The sequence below is a fragment of the Gossypium hirsutum genome, chromosome D05, assembly GCF_007990345.1.
Source record: "Gossypium hirsutum isolate 1008001.06 chromosome D05, Gossypium_hirsutum_v2.1, whole genome shotgun sequence".
NCBI lineage: Eukaryota > Viridiplantae > Streptophyta > Magnoliopsida > Malvales > Malvaceae > Gossypium > Gossypium hirsutum.
The window spans coordinates 63,710,368-63,733,695 of record NC_053441.1 but is presented as its reverse complement, the minus strand read 5'-3'; the positions used below and the strand labels follow the sequence as shown (position 1 = coordinate 63,733,695).

General features: G+C 35.4%; 2 protein-coding genes across 3 annotated transcripts in view; one reads left to right on the top strand and one right to left on the bottom strand.

Moving 5' to 3' along the window:
* Positions 1-21,005, bottom strand: part of LOC121216974 (putative disease resistance RPP13-like protein 1) — a 42,892-nt gene extending 21,887 nt beyond the window's left edge. Inside the window, exon 1 of one of the 2 annotated variants that reach the window (XR_005913175.1) lies at positions 16,459-21,005. Coding sequence is in view for 1 of the 2 variants with exons in the window: in XM_041092502.1 (XP_040948436.1) it covers positions 18,307-20,361 (2,055 nt within the window). In the remaining variant the exon portion in view is untranslated. Of the gene's footprint in view, positions 1-16,177 lie in introns of those variants that run through there. The other variant, XM_041092502.1, reaches the window with a different exon arrangement.
* On the top strand, positions 4,929-10,115 carry LOC121217296 (proton pump-interactor 1-like). Its single transcript, XM_041092818.1, has 4 exons — positions 4,929-4,964; positions 5,378-5,572; positions 9,559-9,813; positions 9,873-10,115. Exons 1-4 carry the CDS (start codon positions 4,929-4,931, stop codon positions 10,113-10,115), a joined length of 729 nt encoding a protein of 242 aa, XP_040948752.1.
* Positions 21,006-23,328: the final 2,323 nt, after the last annotated feature.

Below are 23,328 nucleotides of genomic sequence, written 5' to 3'. Positions count from 1 at the left end.
CTATGAGCTATTTCCTTGGTATGGAAGTAAGTCAGACTGATCACGGGATCTTCATCAGTCAACATGCATTTAGCCTGAAGATACTGACTAAGTTTCATGTGGAGAATTGCAAGCCAGTGAGTACACCTCTGGTCATGGGACAGAAGTTGAGCAGCTATGGAGAAGAAAAAAAGGTGGATGAAAGGGAGTATAGAAGTTTAATTAGATGTTTGCTATACTTGACAGCAACTAGACCTGACCTTATGCATTCGGTCAGTTTGCTATCTCGTTTCATGCATAGCTGGAACATATCACATTTAAAGGAACCAAAGAGAATCCTCAAGTATGTGAAAGGAACCTTGAAGTTTGGAGTGATGTTCAAGTCAGGAGGTCAGCTGAAGCTATCTGGCTACTCAGACAGTGACTGGGGAGGTTCGATTGATGATATGAGGAGCACCTCAGGCTACCTCTTTTCACTTGGCTCAGGAGCTTTTTGTTGGAGCTCTAAAAAGCAACAAACAGTTGCTCAATCAACTATAGAAGCAGAGTACATAGCAGCAGCTGGAGCAGTAAGCCAAGCTATTTGGCTTAGAAAATTGTTGTGTGATTTGAATGAGGAACAATTTGAGCCTACTGAGATTATGATTGATAATCAATCAGCAATAGCTATCTCTAAGAATGCTGTTTTTCATGGCAAAACAAAGCACTTTAAGCTCAAATTTTATTTTGTTCGAGAGGTAGTACAATCAAAGGATGTGAGTCTTAGATATTGCAGCTCATAAGACCAACTGGCTGACATATTGACAAAGCCACTTGGAACTATAAGGTTTGAACTTTTGAGGAAATCAATTGGTGTTTGTTGCCTACAGTCCAAGGAGGAGTGTTGAACATGGACTGCAATGCAACAACAGGCCAAGGAGCAGACCAGCAACTACAGCAGACCAGAACTCGGGCAAAGCTAGGAGCAGCTTGGTTCATTTTGTTTATTTTGTTTACTTTTAATTTTTGTAATCTTTTGTAACTGAAACAAGTTGATATGAAACTTGATTTCATAGTTAGTAAGATTTGAATTGATGGATGTAATGGCTGGAAAATGTTCAGCTTTTGAATTATATTATTTGGTACTGCAAGTTGCTAAAATTAGATGGGAGCAGTTATAAAGTTAGGTAACTGACATTTCCAAATTTGTAACTTATATTTTCAAATGAAATGAAAAATTGAATCATTCCATTCAGTTACATTTTTTCTTTTTCTTCTTTACTGCTTGTTAACCGAGAGCTCATGCTCTTGATGCTTTGAGTTTTTGCTTGTTGTTCTGTTTGCTGTTCGAAGAGCTTATGCTCTTAGTGTTTCTTTGTTTTAGTTGTTGCTGCCATTTATCCAACAATATACAAATACCGAAGAGAAGTGACATCTTTTTACTTTTCCTTCAATGGATCTTTCTGAAAGCACTTCCACGCCAACTTAGCTTTCAATGCCTGCAAATAACAATAAATAAATTTATACTAATCCCTATTATTATCAAGTTCCTAAGGTAAGTTAGATGTATCAAACTGAAAAGCTCTGAAATGGTTTTCTGTACCTGTGAAGAAACCAATCATAGATTTTGCTGCTCATCTGTCAATCTAATTCCCTCGGGATAACTATTTTACCATCAATTTCAACAAGGGGTATGTGGGAAATCTTAGACCACTCTCGCCCTTTATCGCTTGAGCACTCTTCTTTCAGAAACAGATACCTGTAAATATGTAAATATCCAAGTGAGAGAAGCACGTCTTTTTCCGGAAGAGATGTTAGCTTGGGACACTTACCGATGTCCAATTCTTTTAGAGAGGCGAGGTCTTGAAAGCCCTTGGATGACATGTATTCCAGGTTCTCAAATTCTAAAAGGATGATACGGGTAAGAGAAGGAGGCAGCATCATTCCAGTCCCTTCTTCTGGGAACGACACCACGTTTGAGCATCCTACACCTCTGATGATCAATTCTTGAAGAGAGGTGAGTCTATTTAATCCCCATTCCACAAGTGACCTATAAATCTTGGGTGCATTTGAGATTGCAAGTGATGCGAGGTTGGCAGGGAATCCCTCCAATGGAAATGATATGTCAGCCATACAGTGCGCCCCCTTAAATCGTCGAAGGGAGGTGATGCTGGCCATGCACTTAGTAAGGGCTCCAAAATTTCCACAACCATCAACTACAAAATCTCTGAAGCTGGTGGTGAGCAACCCACTTTCTTTCAAAAGAAACCAAATTTGAACACGAAAGCAACCAAATCTCCTGGAGCTGTTTGAGCTTGTCTAGTTCTCGTGGTAGAGATTTAATTCCAGATCTGAAAAATAGAATAGATTCAAGACAAGCGGTTTCCTAAAACTCTTGGGCTATTTATTCCAACTCTGGACATTCCCTAATTATCAAATGTTTAAGTGTTATGGGAAACTTGGTGTTTGAAAATAGGCAACTCAGCTTTGAGCATTCGGTAATTTGGAGAAGTTGAAACTGATTGCAAATATTATCTTCTTTTTCATCAACCAAATACTCCAAATTCTCACAGTTTCTCATTCTCAGCTTTTTTAAATTAGGAGGTAAGTTATTCTCTGCAAAAGAAACCAAGCTTCGACAATTACCAATTTCCATCACTGTAGGAAATATGAGCTCATGTAAGACTTGTGGCAGTCTATTGAGCCTTTCACAGTCATATATCAGCAGAGATTCAACACATGAAATCTTGTCAGGTTGCAATTCGGCTTCCTCTGCTTCCAAATACTGTAGTTAAGGACAACGCCAAACGGAAATGAAACGATATCCAACTAAACTAAACCCATACCGTGATAGAGATGCCAACTCCTCCCAACCATCAATTTCAAAATGTTCTGAGTTTCCAAACCTCAACATTGTCCTATCCGCTGGAATATTAAACTTTCAAATGTTAGAAACACACATAGTTTGCAAAGAGGAAAGGTCCTTTGCAGTAGAAGAGCAATCATCCACCAGTTCTGCACACCCTCGTATACTGAATTTACAAAGTAACAGGAAACTTGATATTGAAACAACCAAACTCGTACACCTATGAATTTCAAGTTTTTACAAGAAAGGAAGATGGGTAGGCAACCTTCCCAACAATTGAGGACAGGTTTTGATTGAAAGCTCACGAAGGCTGGGGAGTTTCAAATCCTTCTCGTCTCCTTCACAAGTGTCCCACTCCTCCCAGTTTGGAAGACTCTGAAAAGACAGAATCTCTAATGATGCAAATGGATTCAACTGATTTTCTCTGAAGAGCTCAACACCAATCTTTTGTACTTGATCGAAACCAATAATTGAAAGATCTTTTAACAGTGGAAACCTTCCAATTGATGGTAGTGACTTGTAGTTTTTACAATTGCGAAGCTTCAAAGACGATAAATTCTTGAGGGAAGAATCTGCTATCCAAGATGAGAATTTACACCCTCGTAATTCTCAATGATGAGTTGCTCAAGCTTTTTCGGAGGACGAAGAAAGTCCAACACCCGCTCTTCAACTTCATTTTCCTTGTACAATTCTCCAAGTCTGCACCCCATTGTAGTTCTAACCCATCAACCCCTAGCTTCTCATTTAACTTAGCTTCCCTCGCATCTTACCATTAACCTTCTCCAATCCAGAAAGACAAAAGCTACCTCTTAAGGTTTGACAATTTTTTCAATTCTCTAATAAGATGTCCATTACCTTCCCCTATAAAAAAATTAGATAACCGTAATTTTTTCAATTCTCTAATGCTGCTGAGCAAATATGGATAAACAATCATGATGCGAGAGTTTATCCAAGTAAAACGCTTTCGCCGAATCGACATTAGATGAAACCTTTTAGAGTCGAGTTGTTACAATAATCTTGGTTCCTGCTCCAAATGGAGCCCGTAAGATGGTCCAATCACTGTAACTCTCGTTCCAAATGTCATCTAAAACAAGCAACATCCTTTTTCCGGATAACCTCTCCTTCAACTTGACTTGAAACAAGTTCAAGTCATTCTCATCATGTGAGTCAGCATCGAGGGATCTTAAATCGTCTTTGTTATGTTAACAGCATCAAAGTCATCAGAAACGCATACCAGGACTTGTGATCAAAAGACTCCTTAATGCTGGGATCATTGTGAACAAGCTGAGCAAGAGTTGTTTTCCCTATCCCTCCCATGCCAAGGATGGAAAGGACACAAACTCCATCGGAATTGTTACTTTTGAGCAACTCAAGCATTTCTTGCTTCCCATTGGCTCTACCAACTTACTCCACAGCTCCATCCATCAAGGTAGTTGGTTGCAGCCTGGGTTCAAGGAAGTTGGTTGCAGCCTGGGTTTCTTTCCCTTGGAAGTTGCGCCTTGAGACATGATCTCACTCAACCCCGAACTACTTCTTCCAGTGTTCAAACTATTCAGTCCATCAGTGATTGCTTTTATCTTTGAAATCATCTTAGCATTGAACATAAAAGCGATTGGAGAGAAATGACCATCAGTACAGCAGGTTGGAATGAGTTTCTGTACCTTACTAGTGCTGGCTTGTGCTTGAGTTTTTTGGAGCTTGAGATGTAACTCTTGGTAAGCGAACTCGTCCAAGATGTCATCCTCATCATAAGCTAAGTCTTGGAGATCATCTAACCAATTCTTCATACCCTCGTCCTTGATCTGCTTCTCCTCTGCATGGTTCAACACTGCTTTGATCTCAGGTAATATGGATTGGCATAGTTTGAGTTGCTGGTGGACTTACCGGTGATCGGCCACAAAGTTGAGTACAGAGTCAAGCAACTTGGCAGACAACAGCTCCAAAAAGGCAGAAAGAGCAGCCTCTCCGAGACAGACATGGTGGAATTGGGACAAAAAAATCAAAGAGAGAGGTGAAGAAGGAAAGGGAAATTGAGGGAAAGAAGTGGAGATGAATTGTGTATAATTGGGGTTAACAGGCAAGGGAAGTCAATGACTAGTGGCAAATGAGATTGGAAAAACACAAGGAAAGGGGAAAACAGGTCACAGTTTTTGGATTTCTAAAATTAAATGAGTCTATTATTGGAGCATAAGCATTGAAAACAGAAGCCGCAGCTCTACTATATTTTCTTATCAGCTACCAGTCAATAAACAATGCCTACACTACCATTTATCTTTCCTGCACACCCACAGGACATACATTTAATGTCATTGTTCACATGTACTCATCTTGATCACTAATTAATATGTTATTTTTCTGTAAACGTCGCAAAGATCCATTGGTTAGCCGGTTGGTAATGTTATTTGCTTTGTGTTTGTATCAAATATATAAATATATAAGGAAAAAAGCGCTTCCACATCAACGTTAATTTGGGTATGATGATGGAAATCTCAAGGGAAAAAAATTCAACTTACTTATGTTTTGGTTGCTTATTCGATTCTTCTGTTTCTACAGTCTTTAAAGAAGGAAGCTGACCAATTGAAAACCAGACTCAAAAACACCGAGGCGATCACTAAGGCAGCTAAGGGAAAATACTACGAGGAAACTGACAAGTTAAGCGAATTGCAGTACCAGTTCAAAGCTGCAAATGACATCCAACAAGAAGCGTATGCACAGTTGCAATGTTTGAAGAAACAATCACATGAGAAGGTACTTTTAAATTCTGTAAGCTTAGAGTGAACGAACATAATCGTGTTGGACACATAATCCTATCCGAGACTCATAGACAAACCTGCATTTTCGTTCTGGTTCTGATTCAATACATTGCTCTTCGAAACTGATAAACTAAGATAAAGATATGCCGACGCTACTCTTGTTTGAATGTTGCAGAACAAACACTTTCGGCAGCACATGGATGATTTAAATAAAGCGAATGAGTTGGCTTGGAAAGGGGATAAAGTGGCACTCCAAAGTTTTTGTATTAACCAAGTGAGGTCGTGCATTTGTTCTATTTTTTCCAAATCAAGAATTTTGTGTTGCGGAAGCGACGATAATATTAATAACAATATTATCAGAAATATTTAGATAATTATTATGCCAACAATTATACTAAGAAAATTCCCAGTTAAATTGGAGGGGTCACAATGGTCCCGCTTAAAACCCAACAACTAGACAGAACTCACTTAGATATTTATAGCAATAATAACTAAATAAATATAACCAACATAAAGCTATTAAATAAAAGCAAACAAATAAGAAATAAAATACCAGAGTTTTAACGAGGTTCGGCCAATTTAGCTTACGTCCTCGGACACTACCAAATTAATATTTCCTCTAGAAATATTACAAAGGAGAAGATTTTGGGATGATACAACCAAAGGGGGAGGGGTTCTATATATAACAAACCAAACCCTCTCCCTTTCTATCTTTTCCTAATGTGGGATATTGCCAATATTCAACAAATCTCCACCTTGGCGATATTCCACATCTTCGAACATCTTCTCATAACACTAACTTTAATAGTGTCTTCAAATTTGCAACCAATCGCCTTCTTCCCTTTTGGTAGTTGTGCCAGCTTCCACGTCTTGTTTTTCTCTAGAGATTGCATTTCCTCTTCCATTGCACCTAACCATCTATTATTCTCTAAACTCTGAATGGCTTTGGTGTAAGTGGATGGAATATTATCAACAACTGGAAGTGCATAAGCTACCATGTCAGTGAAACGAGCAGGTTTCTGAATTTCTCGTCTCTGCCTTCTGACTGCAATTGGCTCTGATTGCTGTTGAGGTTCTTGGGTAGAAACCTCTTCCTCATCTGACTCTGCATCTGCCAATGAAGAATCACTAGTGGTACCTTCTGCTGGAATTACCACACTCTGCTCAAACTCCACCTGCTGCGGAGTACACTCCACCTGCTGCGAAGTACTACTCACTCCTTCTGGATTTACCTTATTCAACATGGCAGATTCATGAAAGGTAACATCCCTACTGATTATCGTCTTCTTTGCCTCTAGACACCACAAACGATATCCCTTAACACCAGCATTGAAGCCCATGAATAGAGCCTTCTTTGCTCTTGGATCTAACTTTGATTCTTTCACATGATAATATGCAATAGAACCAAAAATGCGCAAGGTGTCATAATCAGTAGCAGGTTTTCCATACCATTTCTCCAAAGGAGTCTTGCCATTTATAGCAGATGATGGCAAATGATTGATGAGATGTTGAGCGTACGTCACAGCCTCAGCCCAAAACTTTCTATCTAATCCAGCATTAGATAACATACATCGAACTTTCTCCACAAGCGTTCGATTCATACGCTCTGCCACCCCATTCTGTTGCGGTGTTCCACCTACGGTGAAGTGCCTTACTATGCCACAATCTTGGCATATCTTTAGGAAAGGATCGCTTTTATATTCTCCACCGTTGTCTGATCGGAGAACCTTAATCTTCCTTCCTGTCTGATTTTCAACTTTAGTTTTCCACTTAAGGAAAACTTCAAGCACCTCATCTTTGTTCTTCATAGGGAACACCCAAACTCGTCTGGAAAAATCATCAATAAAGGTGACAAAATAACGTCTTCCTCCAAGTGATGGAGTCTTGGACGGTCCCCATACATCAGAATGCACATAATCCAGAATACCTTCAGTATTGTGAATCCCAGTGCCAAATTTCACCCTTCGTTGTTTTCCCAGAACACAATGCTCGCAAAATTCAAGTTTGCAAGTCTTTGTACCTTTCAATAATCCTTGCTTGGCTAGAGTTTGCAAGGATTTTTCACCAGCATGGCCCAAACGCATATGCCACAGCTGTGTTGCCTCAGCGTCCTTCTTGGTACTCGTAATTGCTGCTGCTGTTGTCCCGACCACTGTACTACCTTGGTAGTAATACAGATTGTTCTTTCTTATGCCTTTCAACATCACCAATGCTCCTGAAGTTGCTTTAAGAACTCCATCTCGTATTGTCACAACTAGGCCTTTAGATTCTAACGACCCCAAAGAGATGAGATTCTTCTTCAACTTTGGGACATATCGTACATCCCGCAAAATTCTAGTAGATCCATCATGACTCCTCAGTTTAATTGAACCTATCCCGACTATTTTACATGTGTTATCATTACCCATGTAAACAACCCCTTCATCTAGTTTTTGAAATTCAAAGAACCATTCCCGAATGGGACACATATGATAGGAACAACCAGAATCCATGATCCACTCATCTGCATATAATGTTGAAGATGTCATACTAAGAGAAAAGTCTGACTCTGCTTCACTATTGCATTCTGCAACATTTGCATCTTGCGGAGTCTTCCCTTTTTTCTTCAATTTTGGACAATCTTTCTTCCAATGTCCTTTTTCTTTGCAAAAGGAACATTCATCTTTGGCAACAGCTCGACCTTTGGACTTTCTTCTCTTCCCATTAGACTGACTTTGCTGACGACCTCTTGTTACCAATGCTTCCACTGCTGCTTCACCTGAACCTTTCAACTTATCCTTTCGGCGTAGTTCATAGCTATACAATGCAGCAGTTACTTCATTGAAAGTTACTTCCGATTTTCCATGAAGTAGAGTAGTTTCAAGGTACTCAAACTCCTCAGGAAGCGATCCCAACAACATTAACGCCAAGTCTTCGTCTTCAAAAGTCACATCCAAATTCAACAAATCAGCCACCAGCTGATTAAAATTGGTAATGTGCTCGTTCATCGTGGTACCAGGAACATAATTGAAACGAAACAGTCTTTTCTTCATATGCAACTTATTTTGACTGTTCTTCTTCAAGAATTTCTCCTCCAATGCTTTCCACAATTTACTTGCAGAAGTCTCTTTACTGAATGTATACTTCTGCTCTCTGGAAAGACATGATCGAATTGTACCACATGCCAATCGGTTGATGGTCTTCCATTCTTTATCATCAACCCCTTCTGGTTTTTCTTCCTCAATGGCAATATCTAAACCCTGTTGAAAGAGGGCATCTAGAAGCTCACTTTGCCACATGCCAAAATGACCTGTTCCATCAAAAATTTCCACTACAAATCTCGTATTTGCAGTTCCAATCCTCGGCAAAATGTACGAAGTGGAAGTTGTTAATATGGATGGTTTTTCTTCTGTCATTTTTGCCATAGCTTCTACTTAATAGCCACCAAATGCAGAATACCCACAAGCTTTAGAAAATGTTTCTGATGTGTAAGATCAGACTAAGCTGCAAACACAGAGCATACTACAAAACCTTGGCTCTGATACCAATTGTTGCGGAAGCGACGATAATATTAATAACAATATTATCAGAAATATTTAGATAATTATTATGCCAACAATTATACTAAGAAAATTCCCAGTTAAATTGGAGGGGTCACAATGGTCCCGCTTAAAACCCAACAACTAGACAGAACTCACTTAGATATTTATAGCAATAATAACTAAATAAATATAACCAACATAAAGCTATTAAATAAAAGCAAACAAATAAGAAATAAAATACCAGAGTTTTAACGAGGTTCGGCCAATTTAGCTTACGTCCTCGGACACTACCAAATTAATATTTCCTCTAGAAATATTACAAAGGAGAAGATTTTGGGATGATACAACCAAAGGGGGAGGGGTTCTATATATAACAAACCAAACCCTCTCCCTTTCTATCTTTTCCTAATGTGGGATATTGCCAATATTCAACATTTTGTACAATATTTTATCTAAACAGTTGATGGCTCAGGTGGAGAAATTTACGGACTTATGGAATAGCAATGATGAATTTCAAAATGAATATGTTAGATGCAATGGAAGGAGCACACTTTGGAGACTGAGGACATTAGATGGCCGTGCACTTGGTCCTGGTGAAGTGCCTCTTGTAATTCCTCGAGCACTAAATGGAAGAGCGTTCGTGGATCATACAATGTCTGGCTTAACTTTGAAAGATCGAACGCAAGAGGAAGTGGCGGTGGTAAAAGCTGAAAAGGTACTTGCGGAAAAGGTTGTGGAGCAAAAGAAGTATATGCAATCTACTCCTACAGAAAGAGAACAGAGAAGGAGGAATTGAGTAAGGAAGAGGAAGCGGCTAAAGCTAAGGAAGCACTAGAAAGGAAGAGGCGAAAGGCGGAGAAGGCCAAAGCTCTAGAGGCTAAACGAGATGCGAATGAAGCCGTCGCTAAACCACCACAAAACTCCCAGCACTGCCAACATAGGAAGAAAACCTCAATAGATGAGACCAAGAACGCAACTGTCGAAGAAGGCTTCATCAACACCAATACCCGCCCCTGACGTCGCCGGTGGTGGGCATCTCATCTGGGGTTGACAAAAATATTACCTGTACTTAGCAGGCACACGCCTTAACCACTCGGCTAAAGCGACACTGCTTTATCAACTAAAATTAAGATTAGAATAACAAATAATTTTAGATGCTGTCCAAGCTAAATAGCTGAAGCTAGGTGTGGGAAGAATAGATGATCACTTAATATTCAGCCAATAATATAAAGATTTAGTTCTAATACAATAATATTATCTACCAATAATTGAGAAAAGGGCAGTCGACCTCGGGGTTGGAGGATGGGGCCGAGGTCGGGATGAGAGGTGGATGTCCAAGGTTATTTTTATGTTCTTAATGGTTTATTATGATTTTGGAATTTTAGAATTGTGTTGGATGTTATCCTTATTTTATTGGTTTTATTTGGGTCTGAATTGTTGAAGTATTGATGTTGTTTTGGTTTATAAGTATGGTCAATTGGATGTTAGACATCGCTACCGTATCTAATTTCACCGCCACCGTTATTTTTACACTAATCATAGGTAAACGCACCGCCCATCCAAACTCACCCATTGTGTTGAGGATGCGTGTTGAAAAGGAAAATGTTTGAGCACGAATTTTTCCCTGTTTTTCGGTATTTTTGTCGATTTGAACAAAGTTCTTGATATTCAAATTATAAGTATTGATATCTCAATGTTGGAATGATAGTGCAGGAAAATAGTAGCTTAATTTGGTATCAATACTTTTTCACGAGTATCGATACTCAAGGTAAAAATATCGATACCTGTACTTGAGTATCGATAAAATGTTTAGATTCAAGATTTGACAAAATACTAAGTTAGTATCGTTTTTCTTGTTAGTATCGATACTCATTTTACAAAATATGGATACCTTAGTTTGTGTATCAATACCAACGTTGATTTCTTTGAAATTTTGCTCAATGGTCCCTAAACACGTATTAAACTGTTTCTGAAGTTGTATGATTGTTTAGCCGTGAACACCTCTGTAAATGTTGTAAATTGTCATGAAACCGATCTTGCTTGGAACTATGTACGCATGTGATAAAGTTTCAATAATGATATAGCATCCTGTAACTTGAATCCGAGGATCAGATCAGGTGAGGGGTGTTACATTAATCGTCTAGTGGCTTAAATAAAATCATAAAATTATAATAATTTAAGAAATTAATTTTTATTACACCTTAATTTATCATATAAATTCAGATCAAAAATTTCTAAATTTAATTATGATAATTATTTATTTATATGGTTTATTTTTTGAGGAATTGATTACCTTTGAGATCTGAAACTAAAAAATTCACAATTATATAATTTTAATGTTTCGAAAATGGAGTGATAATCATCACATTCACATAATTTTCTATTTATTTTTTTATGACATTTTTTATGCATTACTCACAATCTGTGATTTATTTTTTTTCCATCATGAAGAAATTGAAAAAGTTAAGCTAAGGTTTTTAAAGTCAAGAGAGGAAAGAAAGAAAAAAACCATTTTGGTTTTTAATTACAGTTATTTTGGGAAAATTATATTCACTAATATGATAAAAATAAAGGTTAATTTTGTCTTCCATCCATAATATGAGATAGCATAACGTTATTTTGGTTTTTAATTACTCTTCAAGAATGTGAGAATGAGATAACCAAAATGTTAAAAAATTCAAACACCGTAATCTCATTTAAGAATGTAATATTACAAATTGTGATATAAGATTTCAACTAACCAAACGTTCCCAATTGTAATTAGAGCAACTAACTACAGAATAAAAATTGGATTAATTGTGCAAATAATTGCAAATAATTACACACAAATCTAATTTTTTATGGCTTTTCACACTCCCATACATGATTTAAGTTTAAAATATTATTTTTATAGGGTAATAATAGTATTTTAATTTTATAGCATATATATTTTTTAAAAGGGCATATATTTTATTTTTAAAGATGGTTTGGGCTCTTATCTACTTAGCAAGCAATCCATATTTGTTGACCCAATTCTTGAGTTGGGTCAAGAGAATTTTCAAAGTCTAATAAGTCTTTAATTTGGTCCAAAGATGACCATATATCAACCCTCTTCTACATGGCTTATGTTGTGGAAATGCTACAACATTGCACCAAAAGGGTGAACTTCAAAATTGTCTTTTCTTCCGGTGCATCAATTGTCTCAAAAACTGCAATCATGTGTTTTAGTGTATAAAATGATTAAATTAGCAAATTTATCTTAGTATTATTCAACAAGATAAAGTTTTCATAAAAATCCCAAAATTTGTTACCAAACACTTAAAATTTGCATGAATTACCAATCTAGAAGTGCTAAAGATAACTTTATATTTTAGAGTTATCAGTTAGACAAGAGCGGCGACTGATGTGTTTTCACATGACTAACTAAAAATACGACGAAGGCAAGTGCACCTATCAATAAATAGTATAGCTATGGTGAGTAGAGATATCGTATCCATGAGGACTAAAAGTATTTGTAATTGTCGTTTTCCTATTATTTAGCCAACAAATTGGAGTGTTTGCTTTTAAACTAAATTTACTAAATTAATCTAACTAAGAACTCAATAGGAAATAAATCAGGAAAATAACCAAATAATAATCGATGAGAGAGACAATACCCAGGAAAGAATCCACCTAGACTTCACCTATTATTACGAATCTGAATTAAATAATTTATTCACTTGGTGTCTTGATCCGTAGAAATCCCTAAACTATACTAATATCTCTTTCGAGAGTAAGAGCAACTGACTCTAGGTTAATTAATTAAAATTTCTTTCTAATTAAAACTCTTATTATCGCATTAACTCGATCTATGGATTCCTTTATTAGATTTGACTCTAATCCGGTAAATTTATGCCGTCCTATTTCTAGGACTGCATGCAACTTCACTTAATTATGCTAGATCTACTTTTAAATAGAGACTTTTCCTCCTCTGATTTAAGCACATTAAACATGAATTAATATCCTGGAAATATTAAAACAAGAGATAAGTACACATAATTGAGAACAAGAATAAAGTATTTATCGCATAAAACAGAAATCAAATAATAGAATTCGTCGTAAGTTTCACCATCACTAAATATCTAGGGAACTAGTTCATAATTCTGAATAAAAACATCTCAAATTCAAAATAACCACAAGAAATAAAAAAACTCATAAAAACTTTAAAAGAAATTAAAAAGAGGTCTTCGATCTTAATGGAAATATACTTCAGATTTGGCTCCAATGGTGTTCTTCGAGTTGTTTCCTTCAATATTCTTAGATGGCTCCCCTTCTCTTTTCTTATATTTGGTATTTATAGACTTTAGAATACTTAGAAAACCTAAAAATTGCATTTTTTTGGCGTGTTTGGGAAGCAAGTTATGAAATCGACACGGTCTGGCACATGGCCATGTGTCCAGCCCATGTGGATCATAAGGTCGTGTGTCTAGCACATGTGGCTCCTGAAAACTTCTCTTTTTGTCTAATTTTCACTCGTTTTTTGCTCCTTTCACTCCTAAATGCTCACCTAAGTATAGAAACATGAATTCAAAAGATTAGGAGCATAAAATTCACTAATTTACATAAATAATCATCCAAAAACGCTTTAAGAATGGGATTATAATATATTACTTTTATCACTTATTAGCGATAGTAAAAAGAGGAAAGAAACAAGAGGCTAAGTAGCAGTGCATGTTGACTAGAAGCAAGGCCATTGACGGTGGTGGCTCGGTTCGACGACGGAGAGCAACGACAGTGAAACAACAGTTAAGGGCTTTAAAAACAAAAAATAAAGTAGAAAGAAGCATGAGAGAAAAAGGAAATGTGGACCGTTTGGTGGCTTCTTCGATCAATGACAACATCTAAACAAGCAGTGACGACACAAGAGTAAGGTGATCGATGAAGGAGAACCACAAAGCCATTATTTGGAAATGAAAGAGAATGAGGAAAAGAGTTTACCAATTCCATTATTTAGACCGAAGAACAAATGTCGAAGGGCGGGTGTGGTCCATGCTGGCGATAGCTAAGGTTGGGAAAGAGAGGAAGAGAATATGAAGAAAAGAAAGAAATAAAATTGAAATAGGAAAGAATAAAAAAAGGAAAAAGGAAAAAAAAACAAGAAAGTGAAATAGAAAAATAGAAGGAGAAAAATGGATAAAAATGCCGAAATAAAAAAAGTTAGGGAATTAGGTCGGTATTTCCTAAATTTGGAAAAATACGTCTATTTTGGAGAGAGAAACAGAAACGCATCTTGCGAAAAATATTTTGTACAAAATGTATATTTATTTGACATATTAGCTTTTTTTTAGCCAAATGGTCAAATCTTAGTAGTTTTATTATCGAGTGTTCGAGTTCAATTTCTCTTTAATAAATATATTGTAAAAAAATATTAATTTGTCAAAAATATTAGTTTTGCAGAAAGTGCTTTTCCCAGGACGCATTTTCTATTTCTCTCTTAAAATCGACATATTTCCTTAAATTTAGAAAATTTCAGCCTAACTCTCTAATTTGTTTTTCAGCCTTTTTGCCCAAATTTTCCAAAATAGAAGATAAGTTTATTAACAATGGGATATCCTTTTCCAAACCAAGTAAATCCATGAGTTTTGCTTATTAATAATTTTTTTTGGTATTTTTATGGACAGGAGATACCGAACATTATTTTAAAATTTTAATTCATTTAGAAATAAAAGTATTTTTATTATATATGTAATTAATTAAATGGATCATAATTAAATATCATATTTTATAAATTTAAAATTTAGGATTATCAAACTACACATAATCAATAAGGTACCAATTTTGGTAGTTGTAAGGGTGTTATAACTCTTCCTATGCGTAATTGTCATTTTTAGAGAGACTTTAAATTTTTTTTATAAAATGTGATTTTATAGGTCATCTATCACACCTAACTAAAAATATTCAGTGACAACTCCTTTTTTTTAATAAAATCCATATTTTTCTTAAAATCAAAATTTTCATATTTTAAGCTGATTTTTTTTTTCATTTCAGCTTAACAAAAAAGGATCGTGACAATCAAAAAAGACAAAAATCTTCATTGATGCTTTACGTCTCGCATTAGCTGAAGTATAGAAGAGGATAAATACAATACTTAGAACTATACATAACTCACCCAAACTATTGAATAAATCGATAAATGCGCCTCTGAACACTTCAACTTTTGAAACAAGAATCTGCCATCCAAGATGAGAATTTTGCACCACCGCAATTCTTAATGATGAGTTGCTCAAACTTTTATAAATTTTTAAAATATAGTTTATATATTCTAATTAAATTTTATAAATAATTAATATTTATTGCTTAAAAATATTTAAAATTTATATTTCATATATTAAAATATTAACAACAAGTTATAATAATTTTTTTATATTCTTACTAAAATATAATAATATTAACTAATTTAAATAATATTTAAATACATATTTGTTACTTTATAATAACATGTCTAAAATAAACATTTATTTCTCCAAAGTATTTTTTGACAACAATGCTAAACACTCAAATTTTAAACTTCAAAAGTACTTCTTAAAAGCACTTCTCAAAAGCACTTTTCCACAGCAATTTTCAAAAACACTTTTCCATAGTACTTTTCAAAAGCACTTTCCAACTCCATTATTTGGAAATGAAAGAGAATGAGGAAAAGAGTTGACCAATGCCATTATTTGGACAGAAGAACAAATGTCGTAGTGCGGCTATAGTGCATGCTAGCGACAGCTAAGGTTGGGAAAGAGAGAAAAAGAATAGGAAGAAAAGAAAGAAAGAAAATTGAAAGAGAAAAGAAAAAATAAGAGAGTGAAATAGAAAAATAAGAGAAAATTGGATAAAAATGTTGAAATAAAAAAAGTTAGGGAATTAGGTCGATATTTCTTAAATTTGGAGAAATAGATATATTTTGCAGAGAGAAACAAAAAATGCATCTTAAGAAAACAAAATGTGTATTCTTTCGACGTATTAATTTTTTTTAGTCAAATGGTCAAAAGTTTATGACGTTTTTGCCTAAATTTTCCAAAATAGAAGATAAGTAAAGATATATTGAAAATAAGGAAAATGTTATAAGATTGATATTTAATGTGAAATTGTTCATCTTATTCTTCCCTATTATATCGTACATATAAAAAAAGTACAGTAAAAGAATAAAATAAACAATACACAAAGCTCACATTCTACAAAAACCGATGATCTAATGCTACTCCAAAAGCCAAGAAAGAAGTTCACAAACATCTGAAAATACTGAAACTTAGAATTGTTTCAATCCCTGCAAATATAAATCAATAAATTTATACTGATTCCTATTCTTATCTTGTTCCTAAGGAAAGTTAGACTTGTTTGAAATGGTTTTTTGTACCTCTCCCATCACTCTGAAGAAACCAATCACAGATTTTGCGGCTCATCTTTCAATCTGATTCCCTCGGGATGACTGCTTTATCATCAATTACAACAAGGGGTATGTGGGAAATCTTAGACCACTCTCGTCCTTTATCGCAAGAGCACTCTTCTTTCAGCAACGGACAACTGTAAATACTTAAATATCCAAGCGAGAGAAGCACGTCTTTTTTTGGAAGAGATGTTAGCTTGGGACATTCACTGATTTCCAGTCTTTCAAGAGAGGCGAGGTCTTGAAAGCCCTCGGAGAACATGAATTCCAGGTTCTCAAATTGGAAAAGCATGATATAGGTGAGAGAAGGAGGCAGCATCATTCCAATCCCTTCTCCTGGGAACGACACCACGTTTGAGCATCCTCCACCTCCGATGGTCAATTCTTGAAGAGAGGTGAGTCTATTTAATCCTCATTCCACAAGTGACCAATAAATCTTGGGTGCATTTGAGATTGCAAGTGATGTGAGATTGGCAGGGAATCCCTCCGATGGAAATGATATGTCAGCCGAACAGTTGTCCACACTTAATTGTCGAAGGGAGGTGATGCTGGCCATGCACTTAGGAAGGGCTCCAAAATTTCCACAATCAATAACTTTGAAATCTCTGAAGCCGGTGCTGAGCAACCCACTTTCTTCAAAAGAAACCAAATTTGAACACCAATCCAAACAAATCTCCTGGAGATGGATGAGCTTGCCTAGTCCTCGTGGTAGAGATTTAATTCCAGATCTGAAAAATAGAATAGATTCAAGACAAGCGCTTTCCTCAAACTCCTCGGCTATGTATTCCAACATTGGACATTGGTGAATTCTCAAATGTTTAAGCGTTATGGGAAACTTGGTGTTTGAAAATAGGCAACTCAGCTTTGAGCAGTGGTAAATTTCGAGAAGTTGAAGCTGATTGCAAATATTTTTGCGCCCCTTCGATGACAAAGACATTAGAGATGGACAATTATAGATATACAAGTCCTCAAGAAGACAGAGGGTACTACTCATACTCTTACTATCTTCTTTTTCATCAACCAAATACTCCAAATTCTCCCAGTTTCTAATTCTCAGCTTTTCTAAATTAGGAGGCAAGTTATTCTCTGCAAAAGAAACCAAGCTTCGACAATTATCAATTTCCATCACTGTAAGAAATGTGAGCTCATGTAAGACTTGTGGCAGTCTATTGAGCCTATCACAACAAGCTATCCTCAAAGATTCAACACGTGAAATCTTGTCAGGTTGTAATTCGGCTTCCTCTGCTTCCAAAGATTGCAGTTGAGGACAACCCCAAACTGTAATGAAACGATGTCCAACTAAACTAAACCCATACCGTGATAGAGATGCCAACTCCTCCCAACCATCAATTTCAAAATGTTCTGAGTTTCCAAACCTCAACATTGTCCTATCTGCTGGAATATTAAACTTTGAAATGTTAGAAAGAGACAAAGTTTGCAAAGAGGAAAGCTCCTTTGCAGCAGAAGAGCAATCATCCACCAGTTCTGCACACCCTTGTATACTTAATTCACATAGTGACAGGAAACTTGATATTGAAACTACCAAACTGGTACAGCTGTGAATTTCAAGTTTTTGCAAGGAAGGAAGATGGGTAGGCAACCTTCCCAACAATTGAGGACAGGTTTTTATTGAAAGCTCACGAAGGCTGGGGAATTTCAAAACCTTCTCGTCTCCTTCACAAGTGTCCCACTCCTTCCAGTTTGGAAGACTCTCAAAAGACAGAATCTCTAATGATGCAAATGGATTCAATTGATTTTCTCCGAAGAGCTCAACACCAATCTTCTGTACTTGATTGAAACCAATAATTGAAAGATGTTTTAACAATGGCAACCTGACTTGCAGTTTTTACAATTGCGAAGCTTCAAATACGACAAATTCTTAAGGGAAGAATCTGCTATCCAAGATGAGAATTTTACACCCCCGTAATTCTCAATGATGAGTTGCTCAAGCTTTTTCAGAGGATGAAGAAAGTCCAACAACCGCTCTTCAACTTCTGTTTTCCTTGTACTATTCTCCAAGTCTGTACCCCATTGTAGTTCTAACCCATCAATCCCTAGCTTCTCATTTAACTTAGCTTCCCTCGCATCTTGACCATCAACATTCTCCAATCCAGAAAGACAAAAATTACCTCTAAGGTTTGACAAATTTTTCAATTCTCTAATAAGACGTCCATCACCTTCCCCTATAACAAAATTAGATAACGTTTGAAGCTTAGTTAGCTGATCAAATCCGGAGGGCATCCTTTCTATTGAACCCGCACCTCTAATATCAAGAAAATGCAAGTTGACAAGGTTTCCGATCTTCGAGGGTAAATTTTTGAGCTTTGAACAACTTCTTAATATTAAAGTCTCCAAATGATAAAGACTACACAAAGAATCAGGTAAACGATTGATTCGGGTTCTAGAAAAATTTAAGTAGCGTAGATGTTTTAAATTTTTAAAAAAGTCGGGCAAATTATAGATCTCATACCCACCCAAAGAAAGAACCCTTAAGTAGCTAAGTCTTGGCAACAAATCCTCCAAAACAACCTTAGTTAAATAGAATACCTGATATCTTAGAGCCATTAAGCCTAAGAAAGTACGTAAAGAAGTCATTTGATAAAATGCCTCAAACTTCTTTACACTCTGATACCAATCATCGATAACATAAGTTGAGTGGCGAGAACGATGCGAAAACTTTTGTTGCTTTTCACCCTCCAGTCTGCAACATATTTCTCCTGCAACTAATTGAGCTAAATCATTCATAAGATCATGCATCACGAAACGGGATTTGTCTTTACTAGATATTTGAAAAAATGACCTTGACACTAGATCTTGAAAATATTGGTTTCCAAGACCTTTGCCTTGAATTTTAGCTTTTGATTGCAAGAAACCTTCTGCTCTCCATAACAAGATTATCTCTTCTTCTTCATATTCATAATATTTAGGAAATATGGAGCAGTATGCAAAGCCTTGTTTCAAATGAGGAGGAAGATAATGGTAGCTTAATCGCAAAGCTGGAATTAAGCCACGTGGATCTTCTGGTAGTTCCCATATCTCGCTCTCATATACTTTTTCCCATTCACTATGATCCATAACTGTGCGTAATAAGCTTTCAATGGCTTTTGCTGCCAAAGGTAAGCCGTTGCACCTTCTGACTATGTTCTCTCCAATTTCTTTAAATTGGAGATGCCCATCAAAGTTTCTTGCTTTAAATGCATGCTGAGCAAATATGGATAAACAATCATGATGCAAGAGTTTATCCAAGTAAAATGCTTTCACTGAATCGACATTAGATGAAACCTTTTGGAGTCGAGTTGTTACAATAATCTTGGTTCCTGCTCCAAATGGAGCCCGTAAGATGGTCCAATCACTGTAACTCTCGTTCCAAATGTCATCTAAAACAAGCAACAACCTTTTTCCGGATAACTTCTCCTTCAACTTGACTTGAAGCAAGTTCAAGTCATTCTCATCTTGTGAGTCAGCATCGAGGGATCTTAAAATCGTCTTTGTTAAGTTAACAGCATCAAAGTCATCAGAAACGCATACCCAGGAATTGTGATCAAAAGACTCCTTAATGCTGGGATCATTGTAAACAAGCTGAGCAAGAGTTGTTTTCCCCATCCCTCCCATGCCAACGATGGAAAGGACACAAACTCCATCGGAATTGTTACTTTTGAGCAACTCAAGCATTTCTTGCTTCTCATTGGCTCTACCAACATACTCCACAGCTCCATCCATCAAGGAAGTTGGTTGCAGCCTTGGTTTCTTTCCCTTGAAAGTTGCGCCTTGAGACATGATCTCACTCAACCCCAAACTACTTCTTCGAGTGTTCAAACTATTCAGTCTATCAGTGATTGCTTGTATCTTTGAAATCATCTTAGCATTTAACATAAGAGAGAATGGAAAGAAATGACCACCAGTACAGCAGGTTGGAATGAGTTTCCGTACCTTACTTGAGCTGGCTTGTGCTTGAGTTTTTTGGAGCTTGAGACGTAACTCTTGGTAAGCGAACTCGTCCAAGATGTCATCCACATCGTAAGCTAAGTCTTGGAGATCGCCCAACCAATTCTTCACACCCTCGTCCTTGATCTGCTTCTCCTCTGCATGGTTCAACCTGCTTTGATTTCGGGTAATATGGATTGCCACAGCTTGAGTTGCTGGTGGACTTGCCGGTGGTCGGCCACAAAGTTGAGTACAGAGTCAAGCAACTTGGCAGACAGCGGCTCCAGAAAGGCAGAAAGAGCAGCCTCTCCAAAGACAGACATGGTGGAATTGGGACAGAGAAATCAAAGAGAGAGATGAAGAAGGAAAGGGAAATTGAGGGATAGAAATGGAGATGATTGTGTATGATTGGGGTTAACAGGCAAGGGAAGTCAATGAATAGTGGCAAATGAGATTGGAAAACACAAAGAAAGGGGAAAATAGGTCACAGTTTTTGGATTTCTAAAATTAAATGAGTCTGTTATTGGAGCATAAGCATTGAAAACAGAAGCCGCAGCTCTACTATATTTTCTTATCAGCTACCAGTCAATAAACAATGCCTACACAACCATTTATCTTTCCTGCACACCCACAGCCACAGGACATACATTTAATGTCATTGTAATATGTTATTTTTTCTGTAAACGTGGCAAAGCTCTATTGGTTTGCCGGTTGGTAATGTTATTTGCTTTGTGTTTGTATCAAATATATAAATGTATAAGGAATAAAGCGCTTCCACATCAACTTTTTTTTCTTGTGTCCACGACACGTAGACACATTTTTACTTTAAAAATATTATTTTTTAAATATTACAAAAATATATCAATCTTTTAAAAATTTATAAGAATAAACATTTATAAAGATCTAAAGTGGTAGTAATATGAAAATAAAATTTACAGAACAAATCTTTATATAACTAATATATTTTACAATCTAAAAAATAAGACTTTGGGTTTATATAAATATCTATTTTGTAAGCTTTATTTCCATATAAATTGGTAGCAAAAAAAAAAAGAAATGGTACTTTCACTTTGAATATTTATAATGGCTTAATCTTTTAAATTTTCAAAAAAAATAGTTTATTTTTGAAATATTTTAAAAAGTGACCCTTTTTTTTTTGAAAATTTAGTCTGAGCACGAGCAAAAGCGTGTCTGCGTCAGCGTACTTTTGCCTGATACAAGAAAAAAAGCGTTGACGTGGAAGCGTTTTTTCTGAGTTATTCTCTAAAAACGCATCAATGTCGGTGCGTTTTTAAAGTTTCAGACCATACTCGTAATTATTTTTAAAAGCTACCCATTTTCGTAAAAATTTTCAGAAATGAGCCTTTATTGGTACTATACCCAAATTAATTCAGTAATTATGACTATCTAATTGTAATTATTTACGCGCATACAATTGCGTTTTAGTGCATAATTTAACAATAAATTAATTGTTTTAGTTATATACATTATTTTAAATTTTAAATTATTATTTTAATTTTTTTAAATGTTTTAACTTTCTTTATAATTTTTAAAACTTTTTTGAAAATTTTATATTTTTTGAAAAATTTAAATTTTAGAATTTTTATAATATTTTAAGTTTTAAAATTTATTTTTGAATTTTTGAAAATTATTTTGAATTTTTTGTAATTTTTGTTGAGAAAGACCAATTTGCTTATTTTTAAATTTGACAGAGACCAAAAAGGTATGTACATCAATCTCTTATTCAAATTATTAGAGTTATCTGAATTATAAAATTCAACTCAATTCGAACTCGAATGTAATACTCCGAAAACTATTACAGTAAAAAAGTAAGATAATATTCCTGATATAGTAAAATAAGGAAATAAAGTGATAAAAAAGGGTAATTTTGAGTTATGTTAATATTGGGAAGTATATTATGACATATTAATTCAAGAAAGAATTAAATTGCAAAAGTGAGAAAAGTTTTGTTGCCCAAGAGTAAATACTCCAAATTTTTAGGGGTTAAAGTGTAAATATGTAAAATTTGAAGGACCAATAGTGCAAATATTTTAAGGGTGGAATAATCTAGAAACTAAGGAAAATGGATGGATTAGGACCAAATTGAAAAGGTGAAGAATTTTGAGGGACTAAATTGTAATTTTATCCAATTAAGTGATGACTCAAGGATGAAATTTTAAAAGATTATAAAGGGCAAAATAGTCAATTAGAGAGAGAGAATTCTAGAAGATAATGATGATGTTGGTGATATTTTTAATTAATTAGATAAATACTATTTAATTAATATTTTATTAAGATTTTTAGTATTATTTTATTATTAAATGATTAATATACAAGGGAGGAAAGATGAAGAGAATTCATCATCTTCCCATGCATTCAACGTGAGAAGAAGAGAGAAAGAAAGAAAGTTTTACTTTCTTTACAATTTCGTCCTTCCACCAAAAATTTACCATTTTTACCCAGAAATCAAAAGAATTTTCATAGCTATCAAGAGAGAACGATAACAAGGAGACTATGGGAGCTAGAATATCAAGTTAGATTCAAGAAATAGAAGCTGGAGGAGATAGAATATCAAGTTAAAGATTGAAATCCATAGCACAAGGTAAGAACATCAAGATTTCAATATATTTTTTAGTTTGATATTATTGAAAAAGTGGGAAATTAATGTTAATGAAGAGTTTCATTATATAAGGTTCTATATTCTTGTTATGCTAGTAAAGGGAAAAAAGAGGAAGTGATGGAAATTATTCAAGAGAAAGGAAAGAAAGGTGTTATAAATTTAGTTATCAACATTTTACACTAAAATAGTTTTGAAAAGCAGCAGTAGGTGAAATTTGAAAAATCACCATAAATTTTTCAAATTTAATTATAGTATTTAATAATATATTAAATTATAGGTTATTGAGTCTAGTTTCT